Source organism: Mus caroli, unplaced genomic scaffold (genome assembly GCF_978045245.1).
Source record: "Mus caroli unplaced genomic scaffold, Mus_caroli_1 scaffold_7, whole genome shotgun sequence".
In the NCBI taxonomy this organism is placed as follows: domain Eukaryota; kingdom Metazoa; phylum Chordata; class Mammalia; order Rodentia; family Muridae; genus Mus; species Mus caroli.
In genome coordinates this window covers 125,502,139-125,523,021 of record NW_028227262.1, presented here as the reverse complement: position 1 = coordinate 125,523,021, position 20,883 = coordinate 125,502,139, and the positions used below count along the sequence as shown (strand labels likewise).

General features: G+C 38.8%; 1 protein-coding gene across 2 annotated transcripts in view; it reads right to left on the bottom strand.

Annotated features, from left to right (window-relative positions):
• Positions 1-20,028, bottom strand: part of Slc13a1 (solute carrier family 13 member 1) — a 77,120-nt gene extending 57,092 nt beyond the window's left edge. For both annotated transcript variants that reach the window (XM_029478626.2, XM_021165220.3), the window contains exons 1-2: positions 19,903-20,028; positions 4,847-4,975 (exon numbers count right to left, since the gene is read on the bottom strand). In XM_029478626.2, coding sequence (XP_029334486.1) covers positions 4,847-4,975; positions 19,903-20,001 — 228 coding nt within the window. In that variant the 5' untranslated portion in view covers positions 20,002-20,028. The remainder of the gene's footprint in view (positions 1-4,846; positions 4,976-19,902) is intronic.
• Positions 20,029-20,883: the final 855 nt, after the last annotated feature.

Below are 20,883 nucleotides of genomic sequence, written 5' to 3'. Positions count from 1 at the left end.
TGTGTGTGTGTGTGTGTGTGTGTGTGTATGCAGATGCCTATGCCTTGGTATGTGTATGTGGAGGCAAGAAGTGGACATCTCATATCTTTCTCCATCACTCTCTACCTTATTTTCTGAAGACAGGTTCTCCACTAAATCTGTGGCTCAGCAATTCTGTAGATTGGCTTTCCAGTATGCAAAGCCTTCCTTCTACACCCTGGAGCTGACATTACAAGTTTCGGGTGCTACACCTGGCTTTTTGTGTGGCTGCTGAAGATCTACCTTCTTGTCCTTGTATTTGCATCGAGAGTAGATTCAACACTAAGCCATCTTTTTAGGAGCCAGCAATTACATTTTAAACAAATGATTTAACTCATATATTTATCAGATATATTGTTTACTCTCTCCATTATTCTAAAATAAATAGGAAATTTGTCTACTTTTATTCATAAAAAATCTCCAAGTTTTATTTATTACTGTTTTCCAAGTGTCTGGCAGGCCTTACCACATAAATATTTATTGAATGACTGAGTAAATGTGTTATATAACATCAATATATGCGTAGATTTTTCTCAAACGTTTTATTTATAAATGTATTTTCAACTATAGGGATAGTAATATCTGTTATAGAAGATCAAATTGATCATACTCACTACTTAGCAGTTTAAATTTAACTCAACAGTATAAAAATTCAATAGTTGGTATTTTTTCAATTATAGCAATATGCATAACAAGGTTTAAATAGTTAGCATTGGCTTTAAAGTATGTGAATAAAATTATAAATATTGTGTCCAAAGAAAGACAAACTTAGGGCTCTCCACTTGGACAAAGAGACTCACCTACTCAGTGATCAAACTATTGACCTGAGGTATATCAATGATGCAACACTCTCAAAACTGTTGATATTAAAAACTCACGGGTTTTGTACCGTCATTTGAACATTGTTTTACATGTTTTATTTGATTGTACACCCTTGATTTCTTGATGGCATCCAGAATCATCTGGAATGTAAGCCTGAGAAGATGCCAATAAGGGATTTTCTAGATTAGGTTGGCTTCTAGGCATACCTGAGGGGGATTTGTCTAGGCTGGGTTAGTTGAGATGGGAAAATTTGCCCTGTGTGGATAACACTGTTCAATGGATTTTTTTCATAGACCTAATAAAAAGAAGAAACAATTGAGCTGAACGCTAGCATTCCTTGTTCTTTGCTTTCTGACTGAAGATACAAAGTTACCAGATGCCTTAAATCTCTGTTCCTACTCTTTCCCCAGAATGATGGACAGTACAACCAAACTGTGAGCCAAAGTTAACCATTCTTGCCTTAATTTGCTCTTGTCAGGATTCTTTATTGCAGCAGCAGGAAACATAGTTAATTCGTTAACCTGCTTAATTTTAAGTATTGTCAACAAGCAAAGTAACTAGTGCTAGCTCTGGAATGAGATAATAAGATGAAATAGTTGTTGGTGGTGATAGAATTGAAGGTGGTAGGTTTTAAGAGAGGAGTTTCTCTCTTCCATCTCTTGTATTCTGTTGCTGATGCTGAAATGAAGCCACACACCTATGGTCACTTGATCTTCGACAAGGGAGCTAAAACCATCCAGTGGAAGAAAGACAGCATTTTCAACAAATGGTGCTGGCACAACTGGTGGTTATCATGTAGAAGAATGCGAATTGATCCATTCCTGTCTCCTTGTACTAAGGTCAAATCTAAGTGGATCAAGGAACTTCACATAAAACCAGAGACACTGAAACTTATAGAGGAGAAAGTGGGGAAAAGCCTTGAAGATATGGGCACAGGGGAAAAATTCTTGAATAGAACAGCAATGGCTTGTGCTGTAAGATCGAGAATTGACAAGTGGGACCTCATGAAACTGGAAAGCTTCTGCAAGGCAAAAGACACTATCAATGAGACAAAAAGACCACCAACAGATTGGGAAAGGATCTTCACCTATCCTAAATCAGATAAGGGACTAATATCCAATATATATAAAGAACTCAAGAAGGTGGACTCCAGAAAATCAAATAACCCCATTAAAAATGGGGCTCAGAACTGAACAAAGAATTCTCACCTGAGGAATACCGAATGGCAGAGAAGCATCTGAAAAAATATTCAACATCCTTAATCATCAGGGAAATGAAAATCAAAACAGCCCTGAGATTCCACCTCACACCAGTCAGAATGGCTAAGATCAAAAATTCAGGTGACAGCAGATGCTGGCGAGGATGTGGAGAAAGAGGAACACTCCTACATTGTGGGTGGGATTGCAGGCTTGTATAACCACTCTGGAAATCAGTCTGGTGGTTCCTCAGAAAATTGGACATAGTACTACCGGAGCATCCAGCAATACTTCTCCTGGGCATATATCCAGAAGATGTCCCAACCGGTAAGAAGGACACATGCTCCACTATGTTCATAGCAGCCTTATTTATAATAGGCAGAAGCTGGAAAGAACCCAGATGCCCCTCAACAGAGGAATGGATATAGAAAATATGGTACATTTACACAATGGAGTACTACTCAGCTATTAAAAAGAATGAATTTATGAAATCCTAGCCAAATGGGTGGACCTGGAGGGCATCATCTTGAGTGAGGTAACACAATCACAAAGGAACTCACACAATATGTATTCACTGATAAGTGGATATTAGCCCAAAACTTAGGATACCCAAGATATAAAATACAATTTGCTAAACGCATGAAACTCAAGAAGAATGAAGACCAAAGTGTGGACACTGTGCCCCTTCTTAGAATTGGGAATAAAACATCCATGGAAGGAGTTACAGAGACAAAGTTTGGAGCTGTGATGAAAGGATGGACCATCTAGAGACTGCCATATCCAGGGACCCATCCCATAATCAGCTTCCAAACGCTGACACCATTGCATACACTAGCAAGATTTTGCTGAAAGGACCCAGATATAGCTCTCTCTTGTGAAACTATGCCAGGGCCAAACAAACACAGAAGTGGATGCTCACTGTCAGCTATTGGATGGATCACAGGGCTCTCAATGGAGAAGCTAGAGAAAGTACCCAAGGAGCTAAAGGGATCTGCAACCCTATAGTTGGAACAACATGATGAACTAACCAGTACCCCGGAGCTCTTGTCTCTAGCTGCATATGTATCGAAAGATGGCCTAGTCGGCCATCACTGGAAAGAGAGGCCCATTGGACTTGCAAACTTTATATGCCCCAATACAGGGGAATGCCAGGGCCAAAAGAATGGGAATGGGTGGGTAGGGAAGTGGGTGGGGGTATGGGGGACTTTTGGGATAGCACTGGAAATGTAATTGAGGAAAATACGTAATAAAAAAAAAAGAGAGGAGTTAAGACCTAGAAATCATATGGACTGGAGCTATGAATTACATTAATATTTAACTTCCAAGAAATGCTACATGCATTTATGATGTTTATTTGCAGAACAGATGTGAAGCAAAAATTGCATGGGTCAATGTAATTGAATGCCAGACTTAGTCTAAATGAAGCTGAACTTCTTGGAAGTCAAAATTGCCAATCTTGTGATTTACTGACGGCCTACAACCAGAAAAACATGACATGGAATGAGGTCATTTGTGGGACGTAAAATGGAGGAGATGCCTACCCTAGGAGAGAGTTGTCTCTGAAGAATTCTTTTCCACCTCTAAAACCCAAGGGCTAGTGATTGTGTAACCTTTGAAAATAAAAGATTTCTGAACTGGTACTGACAGCCACAGTGGTAAAGTACTGTAAGCTCCGGCAACATATTTGCTGACTCTGACTGGTCTTCTCCACATGTTCGATCGCCTAAGAAACTTAGAATTTGGGGCTCCAGATTTCTGAGAAGCTGAACCTCAGCTGAGAGGGAAAAGCAATAGAAGGATAACCCTTGCCATGCTCTTCTTCAAAATAATCATAATTAGAAAGGACAGAAGAAAAGTTGGGAGGAAGATCAAACATGGTATGGAAAGAGGAACAGACAGGATACTAAGTACAAAAATAATTTTGGCTCCTAATTGGGCATAAACTATGTGAAAATGAAGTAGAAACAACTCCTCTGATAGGAAGAGCTTAACCAAGACTAGTTAGAAAGAAAAATCTCCATCCACATGCAAGATGTGTCAGTATCCAGATAATGGCACTAGACCCACACAGAAGGCAGAAAGAAAGTCAGATTGCACTGACTGACAGTATGAACTTGAGGGCTTTCATAAGAATATTGCTACTCTAAAGTCATAAACACTTTAGGCAGTTACTTATTCACTACCTGGAGAAAGTAAAGAGATAAGTGTTCTGGTTTCAGGGTGTTTCCTGTATTTAAGGGGAAACTGAATTTATTTTCTTTAGATGGGTATCCTCAGACTGCATAAAGTAAATAAGACAAACAACAAAACCCAGATCTCAGCATGAATAAACTCCTCTCAGCAAGAACAAAATAGAAATGCACAGGAAAGCTAATTTGGCTTTATCTCTTTAAATACCAGCTTGCTGGAAAGAAAAACAGGGAGCTTTTTCTTCCTAAAAAGCACAAATTGTGTTTCCTCCCCTCACCCTCCATATTGTCAGTTTGAATTCTGTGGGATTAGGGAAATGTGCAAGATCTTAGGATGTGAATGAATGGCCCCTTTATTTGGGCGAAAGGAGCCAGCTATAAATGTCAGCAAGAGAAGATGGTCACATTTCTCCTATAGACAAACATGACTCAAGAAGCTATGACCTATTTGTTCATTGAAGATGGACAGACATGCAGACTCTCAGCGAAGGAGTACTCGGGTATTTAGAGCACTTACAAAGAAACCTTATGTCAGGATCATGGCTCCCTTTAAGGACTTTTCTCAAATGATGTCACCACATAAGTAAGTCATCAAAATTTAACAGCATTTGAAGAACTTACGTGTGAAGAACGCATGATCCCAAACATGGGGAACATTAAGCCAGGCAGGAGAGCTGTGATTGACAGGGGCAAGGCTTCTGTGATCCAAAATATGGCAATAACAAAGAGGATGTAGGCACATTGTGCTTCCTGCAAAGAACCAAGACAAGACATAAGGTGAAAAAAAATGATCACCTGAAATCAACCTTCAAATCATGACTACTTTTTCTGGATGGGATGTGCTTCGTGAGAGGAAGCTGTGGGGGTTTCTGCAGCATTAAGTCACCACCTAGTAGTTATTTTTAGGGGCTTGGAAGCAAAAGTTAATAAAGGTGGAAATGAAAGCTTGGAAAATCTCCCATTTCCTTTCATATTTCCTCCCAAACAGATTGTCTTCATGTCAATTTTCTGCACTCAAATTAGTGTCTATGGATGTCTATCTACACTCTCATTTGGTGTCTCAAATGGACTGAATGTTGCTGGAATGCAGAAATAGGCAGGCTGTACTGTAGACATTTCTTCATGATGGACCTCTCTTTTGATTCTATTCCTTTCATCTTTTAATTGTGCCTGTATGGGTGGGACCTCCATCCATATTTTTAACCAAAGTGAGAAATCAGAGCAAGCACAGTGAGAAGATGGGTGGCTCAGATGAGCCTGAATCCAGCTTCGAAGCACATGAACTTGGGGATGCAGAAGTGTTCAGCTTGCATTTGTGAGGATGGCAGCTGAGCTACTGCAGACAACACAGGGAGACTCACAGGGAATCTTAATGCTAGTGAAATCTGTTGCTTTGCTTAGTCTAAAACTGTACGTTTCTACAGTTTTCAGGCACTGAAAGGAAGTGGTTAAATTTATAACCGTCTGTGACTTATATAATTTGCTATGTAATCGCCTAAAATGTGCCGAACAATCAATAACTGTTGTCATCCACTACATTGTTGATTCTCTTTCTCGCACTTCTTGCTGTCTGAGGATTCTGGATTGTATTTGGAAATTTACTGAGACTGTGGCTAGGGCTTTGATGAGGTCTTTTCTTTAGGCCTGTACAATATCCAGCTTTCTTCTCTATGATTCACCAGCAGCCAGCTGAATCCTCTGGGCTGGGTTTTTGCTCCCCAGCATCCTTGCTCTTTCAGAGCATCTAAGAGCTTCTTAATAAGCCCAGACCCTGCCATATCTTCATTGTGTTATCTTTTTAAAGGAAAAAGAATAAAGGTATTTTGATGTTGACAGTTTTTACAGAGTCTGCCTCTGTAGTCTTGACAAACAATAAAAAAAGCAAAATAAAGCAGAACCTTGACTGAATCCTTCTAAACAGCTCTGAAGAGAATCTGTGGGCACGAGTTTAATTTAAAATGCCAGTGCAGTGGGAAGGCTATGTATTTTCTTTTAACAATAACCCATGGATAGCCCCAAAACTTTTCCTTACAGCTTTATGTTTCCTGCCATACTTGGAAGAATATAGGTTTCAAAGACAACATGGGCCCCTTGACTATCATACTCCCTAGTTCTGACCAACCCATCTCCTGATACTATTTACTGTTCTTACATTAAGTCTCAAATCTGTCCCTCTGCCCCCATCCAAGTCCACTAAAGGGAAGCTTGTTCCAAGACTAAATCATTTTCTGAGAATGCAGTTGATTTTATCATTTCTTCTATAAAGCTGGATTAAAGGCCTGTCCACCAAGAAAACACTTTGGAGCACCCATATATGATGGTCTGCCTCAGCAAAATAAGAGGAAGGTCAAATGAGGCTGGTGAGTTCTGGTTGCCACTTCTAACTTCTACTGTAAGCTAGAATTTGATCCCAACAGCCTGAATCTTCTCAGAAGTCGCAGCTTTGGTCACAGAAGTCCCAATTTCTGGATGACTGCCTTTCCTGGAAGATTTTCATATTGTCCCAACTCTGACCTGAATCAGCACCTTCCTGTTGCTTAATTTTTATATTTGTGATAATTGAGAATTTTCATCCTGTATTTACTCACCTTCACTCTATCATCAGACTTATCCAAATACTTTTTGACATCAGTTCTCCACTCATAAAGACACTTTTGAACCAGACATGGTGGCACACACCCTTAGTCTCAGCATTTGAGGGACTGAGGCAGGAGGAGAGAGTCCATGAGATTGAAACTAGCCTGGTCTATGAAGCATGTACAAGTATAGCAAGATCTACATAGCAAGACTGTGTCAAGACAAACAAGTCTCCATTTCACACTATTTTGACGTTTGGGTCTGACCGTGGCTTCTCTTTTTGCATCACGCTCTAATTCACAACATTTGTCCATGTGTCTACTAGTAAGAGTCAGTATCTCCTGAAGGGCTTCTTTGCCGTCTGCTCAGCTTCTGGGTCCTTTACCGTACCTAATGATTGGAAGTACCTGAAAGTCTAATATGAAAATTCAATTTCTTTGACTGACAATGCTTGCATTTTTCTATGTAGGTGTGCATTCACATATATGTACAAATTTGACTTGAGACTTATGAATCAGTAGATTTTATACTAAAACATAGTGAATTTTTGTCTTACCTTAACAAATGATAGGCTAGGCAACATTAGTACTATATTGTACAGGGCAACAATGCTCCAGATTCTTAGAACTTATATCTTAGAAAGTAACAGCTGCCTTCTAGTTCTGCAAAGCTTCTCCATACTCCCTCCTCCTTCTCTTCCCTTTTTGTCTTTAATTAGCATTTGAGTGGAATGTTTAGAAAGAAACCATCCCCTACTTGTTCTGACTTTCTTTCTTGTTTCCCTATCCCTGAGTTATCACATTTGCTCGTTGGCTTTCTCTGTGTATATCCATATAATCCAGCAACACTGGGATCATCTGGGAACTTGAAAGAAATGTAGGATGACTGATCCTGGATATACTGAAACAAGACCAGCATTTTCAAGGTAACCAAGTGGTTTCTCTTTAAAGATCAACAAGCTATGGGGTTTATGATCACCCAGTCTTTCTTCTCATTTATACCTCTTGGTTCAGAGTCTTGCTTTCAGAAAATATCCTTCTGCCAGGTGAAATCCCTGGATCTGTAAGCTATTTGGAAAGTCTGACATTTTGCTATGTGCAGTTCAAAATTATATACCATTTGTGGAGTTTCCCACAATGACATTTGAACATAACTTTTTCTATATGAGTAATTCATGGGATTATAATAGCACCATGCTTCTGTTGTCTCTGTAGACTAAAGTATGATTTGTAAGAATTTCCCATGCCTGAAGGAAACTCCAAGTCTAGAAAAGAAGGAAACAGTCACCCTTGTCAAAATAGAATGAGGGAATTGTTTTTCCCCATCTCAAGCCTGCCCACCCTTCAAGGTCTAGTAGAAGTTTGTAATGCTTGTGATGTTGTTATAATAACCTGCAACCAAGGCAAGCATGCATTTTAATCCAAATAGAGAAATCCTTTACAATTATAAATCTGGGAACAGAGAGACAGAAACCAGAGTAATAGATATTTTAAATCTTGTTTATATATTGTGACAGAAAGTGCAGGAAGGGAAGACATATTTGAAATTATGACTACCACAGACTTTGAAAAATGCTTTTAAAAATCCATGATACCTTTTTTAAAATGCCATATGTGAAGTGAGCAGAAAGAATGTGGAGAAGGGGTGAAAAGTGGAAGGGAAGGAAGAAACTGGAAGACAGAAAATACACACGAACCGCATCAGGACCAACAATGCCATTTATATGTTCAAAAGTCTTCAAAAGTCTCTAGATGTCCACTTTGGGGTTACATCATTTGTTTCAGGAAACAAGGCATTCATTCAAGCAGAGAAGACTGTGCAGCATACCGTCATCAGATGTTCCATTAGATCAAAATGAAGAAGATACACTGTCCCTTAATCTAAGATGCCTGCCTGTGAGCACCTGGACCTCTCTGGCTCATTCTTGACTCTCTCTACCTTTCCCTGCTCCAGGAAGGTTCTCTCTCACTAAGGGTGATGGAAATGTCATGGGAAGACACTTTTCCTTTACATTAAACATACTCAGGTGTTAAAGCTTGGGAGCAAATTGTTTTAAAATAGCCTTCAGAATTCTAAATTATTTAGGGCAGTTAGAAAAATTACATAACAGATACAGTTGTTTATTTTGCCATATTGAAAAAATATAGACATTCAGTCCCATTTACTTTTTTTTTTTTTTTAAGTAGAAAATGTTTCTGTGAAAAGCTCCTCAGAGTCACTTTCTTGTGTTCTTTCCCTGTACTCATCCCTGTCTAGTTTGCGGTTTGTCTCCTGTCTGTGTTTTGTGATTCTTTTTATATAGAGACCATTAGTATTTTAATAACCATGTCTTTTTTTTCTCTTCTTTGTGTGTGGTGTCTGCCTGTGTGCATATTTGTGCAGGAGTGCACTCGCCTGTGCAGTCATGTGTGGAGGTCAAAAGGTCAAGTTGGAATGTCTTCCTCAACCACTTCTCTTCCCTATTTTTGGCAGGCTCTCAGTGGACCCGGGGCTCAGTGTCTGGGCTAGCCTGGTTGGCTAATGATCTTTGGCATCCTCCTCTTTCCACCTCCCAGCACAGGGGCTGCAGGTACTTACCACTACCCCTGGCTTTTACATGAGAGCTGGAGACCCAAACTCAGATATTTGTGTTTGTGCAGTGTGTGTTACACCCTCTGAGCTACTGCCTCAAGCTCTGCACTCACTTTTAAAATGAAAATGCTTTACTTGGGTAGCCTTTTGTGACTTTTTTTCACTCAGTATTTCACATTGCAAGTGCATTCATACTAATATATGTATAACTATTGTTAAATTCATTTTAAGTGGATCACATTTTCCTTGTTAAGGAATATATTAGCTTTCTAACCCTTCTTAATTTTTCAATATTGTATGGTTGTGAACATCTTTATGCCTCAGCTCCATATAGATATAGGAAAAAGATTTTCAGTCCTAGAACAGAAAATAAGTAGCAACATTTCTTGGTGGAAGAGACCATATAAAATTTCTTTTATGTTTAGCTATTTCTATTTTCCAAAATGGTGGTTATACTAATTTTGTATCTTATATTTATTATAATTTGTACAGTATTGTTGTTGGTACAAAGTACAAAACAATCCCCTTCCCTATTGCTGCTTCTCCACATTGTTTCTTACAATATTACCATTCTTTCAATTTCTTTGGTTTTTCAATAAGGTTTCTGATCTATTTGGTAAATTGCTTTATTTTTCTCAAACTTGCCTTAATAGACTTGAGCTTTACTTGAAAAATAAAATTTAGAATCACAGCTTCATCCCAGACCTTCTAGTACTTCTCAAACTCAAACTGGCCTACAGCCTGTGTGTTGTTCTGTTTCCTATTGTTGTAATGCAAATACCCAAGACTGGGTGGTCTTCTTGGGTCACCTGAGCATCTTGTGGTGGTTGGTATCACAAGGAGGGAAGTACATGTAAAGGAAGATGATAGAGTCAAGTAAGAAACCAGAGACTATGGGGGACTCAACCTTGGTCCTTTGTACAACTCACTCTCATGAGTCCACCCTTTTAATTGTCAACTACTAATTGACAATTTTCCCAGAAAGTCACACTCAGCCCATGTCTCAACCCAAACACTTTTCTGTTAACCAATCTTTCTTCACTACAGGGGAACCTAATCTAACTCTCATGTCCTTCAACTACTCAGCCTGATAATGGACCTGCTTGGCTCTCCCTAACCAGATTATTCTGAGTATGGTACCCATTTCTCTTGTTACTACCACTAGAATATAGATACCCTGGCCTGCAAGATACCCTAATTCTGATTGAATCCCCTTCCCTGTCTTCCTGAGCGTCCTCTTATCTGACCAGTCCTGAATAACAATGATGGTCTATTTCTAGATATTTCCATTTAGGCAACCCAGTGTCACCCCGCCCTTTTCTTGAATCCCCCTATTAAAACCAGTATTCTCAGCCTTTAGTCTTCTACTTCCATTCAATAGAAGTGTGGCGGGACAATTGTGGTGGCTGTTTCAGCATCCCTAATCACGAGGTGTTTTCTTATATAGGAAAAAGATAACTTTTAAAGGCCAAAAGAAGCATGGTAAGGGAAATACTCATTCTGATACAATTGATATCCAAGGCTCTTGAGGTCTCTACTGCCTTCTCATCTTCTGTTTGTGATTACATTTTCAGATAAAACTATGTTCTACATTTGATACTCTGGAAGACTTTTGTTCCTTGAGTTTGTCTCTTAATATTGATGGGTAGGTGAGACTAGCCAGATACTAAAGAAACCTAAACCAAAACTACCTAACCCAATAAGCCTATCTATACCTTAATTTGTTTTCCTGACTGACCCCTTGGCTCCTAAGACATTTAATACTTTCACTAGGAGCCCTTGGTGATCTCCTCTCTTTCAAAAGAAATCTATTCTTTAATATTTGGCACACCAGACCACGGAGGGAGGGGGGTACATTTCCAAGTGCTGGCAGAGTGGAGTATTGACCTTTCAAGGGAAGAGTATAGAGTGCAGTATACCTTAAAGAATCGAAAATTAATGATGGACATGAAGCCAATTCAAACATCTGTAGGGATGTTATTATCTGATATTTAGCTATCCATCTGGCTGCAAACTGGCAAAAGGATTACCAGGAAACAAGGCAAACACAACACAGATTAGAATAAAGCTTACCCTTGCAAGAACACCCAATAATGTGCCCCAACTTATTCAGGCGTAAGGGAGGAAGAATAGTCTCCCAATCGACACCTTCCTAGTCGGTATACCTTCTGGCTGTACCTGAGTCATGCCTTGGCATGATCCTATTATTCGTCTTATCTGTGTATGGTATTGTCACAGCAAATTGCTTATATTAGTTGAAATAAAACATTATCCTTGAAGAAACTGAATTCAACAACAAAAACGAGACATTTCTCCTGAGGAAGTTGATTACGTAAGGCCACTCAAAACTCCCAAGACATTTCTGAGTTTTAAATTTTAGTTTGTTGTTTTAATTTCTATGACTACCTTTATTCATGTCTAACATAATTTTTAAGACTTTTCTGTCATTTATATTCTTCTCCTTTCCTATATTGCTGAGTTCTGATTATTTTCATGGCATTTTCGGTGTTTTCACCTACATATTGATTTCTGCAACCTTTATTATCATAGTGCATTTTTGAAGCTTTCCAAAGTATCCTGAGTAATAGCTGTTTTATTTATTAATTTTATATACATTTAAAAACTACATCATAATTATATTGTTTTCTCTTCCCCATTCCTCTCTCAAACCCTTTCAACATACCTCCCTTACAATAATACCTTTTAATGTTTGAACCTTATGGCCTCTTTTCTTTAAATTTATACACACACACACACACACACAGAGGAGAGAGAGAGAGAGAACAATTCCTGTACCTCAGATGATAGCAAAAAGGTTGGAAAGATTGTAAGAGTTAGTTAGAGGCCAGAGAAACAGGACGTTTGCTGTGAGGCTTCATCTCATAGAGATGTCAGAGAAGTTATATCCAATGAAGTCTCATCTACATGACTGTCTAAGTAGGATCTGAGCAAGCAGAATGACACCAGTGGACATGTTACCATGAAAAGAGGCAAAGGCCATGATGCTTCAACCCTAGACAAAGAATTATAAGTAACTAAAAAGTGCTGAGAACAGGACGAAGTCTTCCCTAGGGAAGACCCCCCAAACTGGTTTCTAATACTAAATGGAACTCAGCATATACACATCTCATCATATACACGAAAGGAACTGCACTATTATTTTCATTGTGTGCTTTCTCTTTCTATACTTATCTTTCTGTTCTGAGAGTTTCACTTTTACCTCCATTAGTCCTTAGATAAGATTCAGCTGAAAGCCCTAATCCTGCTAGTATGACCCAAATGGTGCATCTGACTAAGTAAGAAAGCTGATGTGTGGTTCTTCTGGCTAGGAAAACTGGAAGTGCCTGCTTCCTATGGACCAGAAGCAGTGGTCAGTCTCTTTTTGTCTTTCATGAATTAAAGAATATCTCTTTTGTCCTTAGTTTCTGGTGTTGAGCTGGATCTGACTCCAGAATCATTTGTGGGAACTGTTGGCTATGAATTGGCTATGTCCATTGTACTATTTTGTTTGCTAACTTATTTTAACACTTACACAAGACACCTTTGTCAATTCAAGCACAAGATTCCTTAGCCTTAGGGATCTGTTGCTTTACTTTGTTCCTCTTTTTTAAACACTCTCCCCCAGTTGAGATAATATCTTTCCATTTTCCCCCAGTGTCCTCATCTCTGATGTGGACAAAAGAATTACAACTAAAATATTTATGTGCAGAGGTGAAGTCCTCACAGCTGATATTCTCCCACATCTCCAGTCTTGATTTAAGAACATCTTCATTCTGTCTTATCTTACTCAGCTAAGAAGAGCCAACACAAATGTAGTTATGGCTAGGCAATTGGAATATTTTCCCCTTTCCCAAACTTCTCATATTACCATGAAAAATGCAGCTGTTTTAAAAAAAATCACCTTGGTTATCTTTTAAATGATAACCCCAGATGAAAATGACACATATATTCTGTTTTAAATACAGTTTTTCATCCCTCCCCTTTTTGAAGGACACACTGACTGACAGTGGGCTGTGGGTGTGGTTCTTATGTGGATAAAAGAGTTGTTCTCCTTCCATCAGAATTTGAGGAAAGCAGATCAACCACAGGCCTCACTCATGACAACTAATTTTCTGGAGAGGACACAAAGCCAATAAGAAAGGAGAAAAGAATGCACTCTAAGTAAGTCTATGTGCTATAAGGAAAGCGTTATTACCTGGCAGAACCCAAAGTTGTACATGGCTTCTGATACACCTGCACCATTGCAGTGGCTATCAATCAAAGCACAATCCATACTAATCGCAAAGCTTGATCTATTTTAAAACATCCCTGTCTTTGAAGATGGAAGGTATGGAGCTCAATGTTACAGTCAGGGGAAAAGAGTTAGCATCTCGGGTTAGATTTTAGACTTTAAAACCGGAGAGCTGAGACAGCCAGGTATCAGAGATTATTATTTAACTCCCCTTTTTATTCAACTTCAATACCTCGCTAGCACACTAGAGGCATGACTTTCATCTTACTCAGACCCCACTCCCACACCACTGAATTGGAAATAACCACTGTTCTACATTTTATGCATTAAAATGAAATCCATGAATTACGACCCCAGTCACCTGGGAATTTTACTAACCATCCAGAAGCTGGGATTTTACAGACGAATCTGAAGTGAGTCTAGAGCAGCTGATCTGTAGACAGTATCTCAAAGTTTTAAAAGAGAACCCTCTTCATTTTATAGATGAGGGAATGGGCCAAGGGTAGGATGTCAAAAATCTCTTAGAAAACTTATAAGAATTATTTAAGTATTGGGAGACAGATGAGGCTAACCCATGGACAAGAATCCATGTATCACAGAAGCTTAAAGTTACTGACATTGACACGTTAAGGGTCCATCATAGGTCAAGGTTCTTGTGCAACAGTTACAAGACCAGAGAATCTGCATCTCAGTGAGCACTTGTGGGATTTTAAGTGTGGCAACTGATGTATATATACATTATCAGGATCGCATAGAAACACTATTCCAGAGCAATGTAATTTCCTAACAAAGTGAGTTTTAGTAGAAGAAAATGTCATAGTGTTTCTAATACCCTGCATTCTAATTTCAAAATTAAAAAACACAATACAAAATGCCACTGTGCTCTGTAGGCTTTGGAGTTTCTAGTACCTTGTATGTTAATTTAAAAATTAAAAAATACACAACAGAAAAGAGGGCTGTCCTCTGTGGGTTTTGGAGTCAGCCAGTCTCCTATAATCTTTTTGTTCCATTTATAGGTTCCTGTGACTTTGGGTAATTTTTAACTCGAGTTTGTTTAACCATTGAAAGGAGATATTGACTATTTCTAATAATTACTACAAGGCTTATTATTATGAGCTGTCACATTTGTCATGTTTACCAAGCAAGGTACAAAATCCTATCCTAGAAGGGAAAATGAGCTTTGTTGTCAGACACCTTCCATTTATACTCACGTTCCCTCTCTTCCAACCACTTCTTCACCTTATAGCTCATAGAAATTCCATACCCTTCTGACACATGAGAACAACCTATTTGCTCACTCAACATAGTCATCTACTCTCTGTGTGACAGAGAGTATTTGGGGTTTAACAATCTACATGATCCTCTTAAGGCATTTAGAGTCTGTAGAGGAAGGCAAAGATAATCACCCCATGGAATGCACACTACAATAGGGCCAAGATAGCTATGATAAAACATGAACAGTCATAATGATTCTCAGCTCTGTTCCTCTCAAGGAGGGCAGGACAAAGTAGGAGACAGGAAGATTCCCTCGCATGAGCAAAGAGGGCACATTAGGACTAGTCACTGGTACTCTGGGGACAGCAAAGAGTGAGTGTGGAAGACAGATATGGGAAGTTAATAGGACAAATGCCAAAGTTGAAACTTTTCATCAGTGTAAACGATGCTTGCCTGGTGGTCATAACTGGATCAAGCTGGCATTTTGAAATGAGTTCTCTGGCGAGATTTTGGAAGAATGGGTGTGAAAAGATGATGTGTGAATAGAGATGAAGATTGTTGTCACTAGGAGAGTACAGTGAGGATGGAGAGTGGAAGAGGGAGGGGTGGGGAGAGCAAGATCTAGATGGAAAGACAACATACTGAGTGTTAGGCGAGAGGGAGGAGGAAAGCTTCTGAAAGGACACATGGGTTTGAGGCTTATGAGTATATCTTGACTCTCCCATACTCTTCTCCCTTGGAGTCCATCTTGATGTAAAATATTAAAAACAAACAAGCAAACAAACAAACAAAACAGAAGTACCAAAGAGAAAACTGAAAAGCAATTGGGATCTTACAATCTATCAACTAGTAAAAGTTTTACTCAGTATTGTTTCCCTGTCTCTTTATTGTGAAAAGGGCTCTGAGCAAAAGCATCAGACAGCTGGAGTGAGACACTCTTGGGAGAAATGTGGCCAATAGAATAATATATGACTGCTCAGATTTTTCCTACGGTTTCTCAAAGAACATTTTTATAGAGACAATGTCTAGCCAAGCCCGGGCTGGCTTTGACCTTGACCTCCACTCCTTCTACTTCCATTGCTGGGATTAGAGGCATGGACTACCACACCTTGTTTACACATTGCTGGGCCTTGAACTCAGGATTTCATGGATGACCAATAGTATTCTGATTGAGCTAAGTCCCTAGCTGGTCTTTCTTTTAATCTTGTATGTTTCATAAATAGTAATACCAAGACAAACCAAAACACTGTAAAAAGAAATAAATAAAAGAATGAAAATAAAACTGAGCACATGCTGAAAAGATTAAAATTAGCAAACTGCTAGAAGTTGTCATAAACAAACAGTTACATATAAAATATAAATGAAACTGTAGCACACCGCCTAGGCGAATATTAATAATAGTCTTCTGTATGGGAATGTTGAGGCAATTTCTTCTTTAAAATGAGAAAAAAAACCACTGTGATTATTTAAATAATAAATATTTAATGCAACCAGCAGTTGCATTAGAACTTTATTATTGATTACTTTGTTTTTGATTAGGGACTAACTGGGGAAGCAATAAAAGTACCTTTGTGTTTAGGTGAGAATTTAAAACTATTTCTGATACTTTATATTCCTAAGAAGGTATAACTTATCACTTATCAAAGGAACATCTACAGCAATGCCATGGGACTGAACTAACCACCATGGAACTTTTATAGAGGCAGATAATCACTTGTAGTGAATATTGGCCATCAGAAAATGGAAACAGACAAGTGTTTGAAAACACAAGCAACCACATTATATGAAACTCTTACTAGTTTTTCTTTGTATACTTATTCTGAAAAATTTGTGTGACTGGTTAATAATAATAAACCAATTGGTAATAATTAAATCTGGTATTCTATTAGGCTTATGCCCTGAAGCTTCAGGAATAGGCATAGTCTCTTTCCTTACAAGATGTCACTCCCATGAAAGCACAGAAAAACATAGGCTCAATTTCTCATTCAACAAGATGGTATGGAGATTCCAACCCAATGCCATGATTCATAGTGACAACCAGATGAGAAAGGGTCAACATAACCTGACAAGCAGACATGACCCTGTGACATAGCTGGGACTCTGTGACATCAGGAAACAGAAACAGCACACACCTAGTTCATTACTTCATTTCTCAAAAGACCTTTCCCCAGTGTCGGGAATCAATGCCATTTTCTACCTCAGGACTCTAAATAGCATGATGCTAATTAAGGAAATAGTTAGGATAAACCTCCTTTGCTCTTTGGCTTATTGGGAGCATTATCTTGTAGAGCACTGGCCGAGCTGTTGATAAATGATTAACAATCCACAGGGAATAAACCTTTAAAAACACCAAATTGAGAAAAGTCTGTAAAACACCTGTTAACATATGAATTCCAAGTTTTGACAAAACCCAAGTTCAGAACAAGCTTCTCGGTCTTTGTTGTGCTCAGTGTCCCTGAGCACGTATTCCTTCAGATGTGGAATGAGAACGCTGGCCTGTCAGCCATCATCTGTGCAGTTGTTAGAAGGTTAAATAGAATGATGTGGGCAAAGCATTTGGCAGAATGCCTGGAAGAGAGGAGTGCTCTGTACAGATATCCTTTTTCCTTCCCTCTTACTGTTGCTTAAAAATTCTCTGAGGAGCCCTTTGTGGAGGACACATTTTTGGCTGGAGATGGAATTGAGATAGGAGACAAGGCCAGACTCTGAAAGCAGCAGTAACCAATGGCAATCCCAGCTAGCAATCCCCCACTTGTTGGTTCTGTGTCACATACGTTCATTGTGTTTTTAAAAGACAAGTTTGATTTTTCATTTTGCTTGAATTCCTCTGTTACCTCATTGCTGTGTCTACAAGTGCAGGTTTCCTTGCTTCAGTAACAAAGATGGTAACCATAAATTGATGTATGTCCTTGCAGATGTAAGCGTCTATCAAATATTATACCTTCTTTTCTGCCTTCATTGCAAGAGTTAAAGAATGTTCTTTTAAGTGTACTTAGTAGTTGGTTAATGGTAAAATTTCTATTCAAATTTGCCAAAGATAAAATAAAATAAAATAAAATTCTGTTATGGTGTTATGGATTTTTGTCCTCATTAAAATTAATTGAATTTTAACAAGTGAATTGATTAGAATGAAGCAAAAGGAACACACATTCATAAGTACAACTTGATACCAGACTCCTTGCTTTGCACTCAATGTACTTGCGCTAATGTGCAGACGTAATATACTTTTACCATTGCATGTTTGGGAAAGGAAAATCAATGAGTGAATATCTTAGCAATGATACACTTTCCTGGTGGTGAATCATGAACTCATATTAGTGTTTTTTTACTTATGTATTTGTTTTATTTCTCAGTGAGCTTATATTTTTCCCCTAAAATTATGGCTAGTAATTAGAGTGAGATGCATCTGTACATCAGTGGAGCAGTACAGCTGATGTGTGTTCATGACATAGGATTCATTTATGTATTTAATCCTATGGAGTTTAATTTCATGTATTCCCTGAAATAAGTAAGAGCCCATGTTGAGACTAAGGCAGGAATGTTAAAATATGGCAAGCATTTATGTATGAATCAAAATGTGCCTGGGAGAAAATTCTGATCTATGTGCAGATTCATATGATCAGGCAGCTTGTAAAGAAGTTATTGTGCACAATAGATGGAGTAACAGACCTAGAAATGGTGAGAGGAGGAGCTGTATTAGAACCCTGTATGTACGAGTCAATTCTGTTATCTGGTCCATGCACCAGGGTCACATTGCTGCCTAGTCTCAAGGGTGGGAATCAAGTTCAGGAAGCTACAGTAAGATGAAATCTGGCTGAGCATTCTATTCCTGCACTGTGAATTTCCTTCAAGGAATTTCCAGATAGGTGGCTAAGACTTCTGCGGGAAGCTAGGGTACCCAATGTACCATAATTATTCTATTTTATTAATACAACAGTACTAATGGCTAAAGAGCATCAGCTGGGTTCTCTTCTACTGAGTGGAGGGACTGCATGCCTAGGGAGGGTAAGAATTCCCCTAGCTGTATAGGCAGCACATGAAGGGAGACTAGGAAAATCCCGCTCTGTTTGGTGAGTGATGACTCATCTAGTGCTCACCACAAGCCTGCCATGATCCCACTCTTCTGAGAAAGCAGAAGTACAGGAAGGTTATGTAAGTTGCTCAGGTCACACAGCTTGCAAATGCTAAATTCGGCATCTCAAGCAGAGAGCCTGTCTCTAGCACCTGTTCTGCTACCACCAGCTCACACTTCTACAGTTCTAATACAAACGTGCTCACTGAGTGTTTGCTTGTTCAGACCACGTCACCAAAACATGGAAAATTCACTGAGTTTAATATTCTGGGCTTAATAGACTGATTCTTTTCTAAAGGAAACTGAAAGATATTCATAAGTATGCCAACGTATGCACACTAAAATCTGAAGTGAGCAAAGCAATGACTTATTACATTTTCTGATTAACCTGGAACGTAACTTCACAACTTTGATGTCTCTGTTCCAGAAGGAAATTAAATTTCTGGGAAGTTTTGTGGCTGACTCTAAGCCACAGAGCTGACAGCTCTGTAAGTATCTCTAGACCTTACTTTGCCAATTGTTCTGTCTAGGGCTGTGTAACCTGCAGGCCCTTGGGGCTCCTGCATCCTAGAATAACTGTGAATACAACACAACATATTTGTAGCTGGCAACAACATCATATCACAATGTCAGAAAGCTGGGTATCCCTGCGAGTCCTTTATATAGAAATATATGATTGCTTATTCCTGGGGGAAGAGATCATTACCCATGATGCTTCCTGGAGACTGAGAACTTGAGAGATCTAAAAGTTATGTTTGTTCTGTTCCTTCTTTCATTTAGTTGATAGGTGGAGAACAAATCTCGTTGATTATTATGTCTAGTTATTCCACTTAATGACGAGATGAAAATAAGACCAACCATTAAAAATGAAGAAAACCGACAAGTACAATGTATAGACAAGCAGAAAGTATTACCATTCCTTCAGCTTTGAACCAGACCATGATCAACATCGAAGGACAACTCATGGCACAGCCCAAGCCATGTGCCTGTGTGTGCTCCAAGCTTGCTTACCTTGGTGCGGATGATGAGAGGGAGTGGCAAGAAAACCAAAACAGTGAAAACCACAAGGAGAAAGCGGCGATAGACCAAAGCATAATTGAGGAGATTCATTGTCCTGAGCAGGTGCCTTCAACAGTATCCTCCTCACACTCAGGCAGATGTTAAATAACCAGCCTGGATTAATATTTCTCTACCTCACCATCTTTACTTACCGCCTCAGACAGACCAATGTTGGTTAAAATTAAATCTTATTTTTATTGTTTTACTATCACAATTAAAAGAAAGAGATAAGCCCAAGAGTACTTAAGGACTCAAAGACCATTTGCTTATGTGATTTATAAAAAGTAATACTGATTCTCTCTCTCTCTCTCTCCTGTTCCTCCACTTTTTCTTTCTTTCTTTCTTTCTTTCTTTCTTTCTTTCTTTCTTTCTTTCTTTCTTTCTTTCTTTCTTTCTTTCTTTCTTTCTCTCTCTCTCTCTTCCTTCCTCTTTTCCTCTCTTTCTCTTTCTATCTTTCTTTCTTGGTGCACAATAATTGGGCTATAGCCTTGAAAGACCAGGAGAAGGTAAGATCAGATCATGAATGAAGTTAACTGACTTTGTTCACACTTAATCCCCTCTGCCCCTTTTGATGAACCCTGGCTTCTTCTAGCTGAAATTGTCAGCACTATTGTGATAGCCTCAGTATTTCAGCACAGACTGTGTCCAGAATCCTATCTAAGAAAGTATACTTCACTGTCTAAGGTGAAATAGCAGCTCCAAGTGCATGGATTTCAGTGCAGGGGAGTGGGTAAAAGAGGATGTTTGATACCGATGGCTTTTCCTGGGGCTTCTCAGGTTGTGGACTCGAGTCAGCATACTGAAAAATTGATAGCAATTTTCCCTTTTACTTTAAAAGCAAAGTACATTGTGTCTTTTAGAGATCTTAATACTTTTTCTTGGTAGGAAACAAAAAATGAACCTTATATAAACATTCTCCTTTAGGAACTTTAT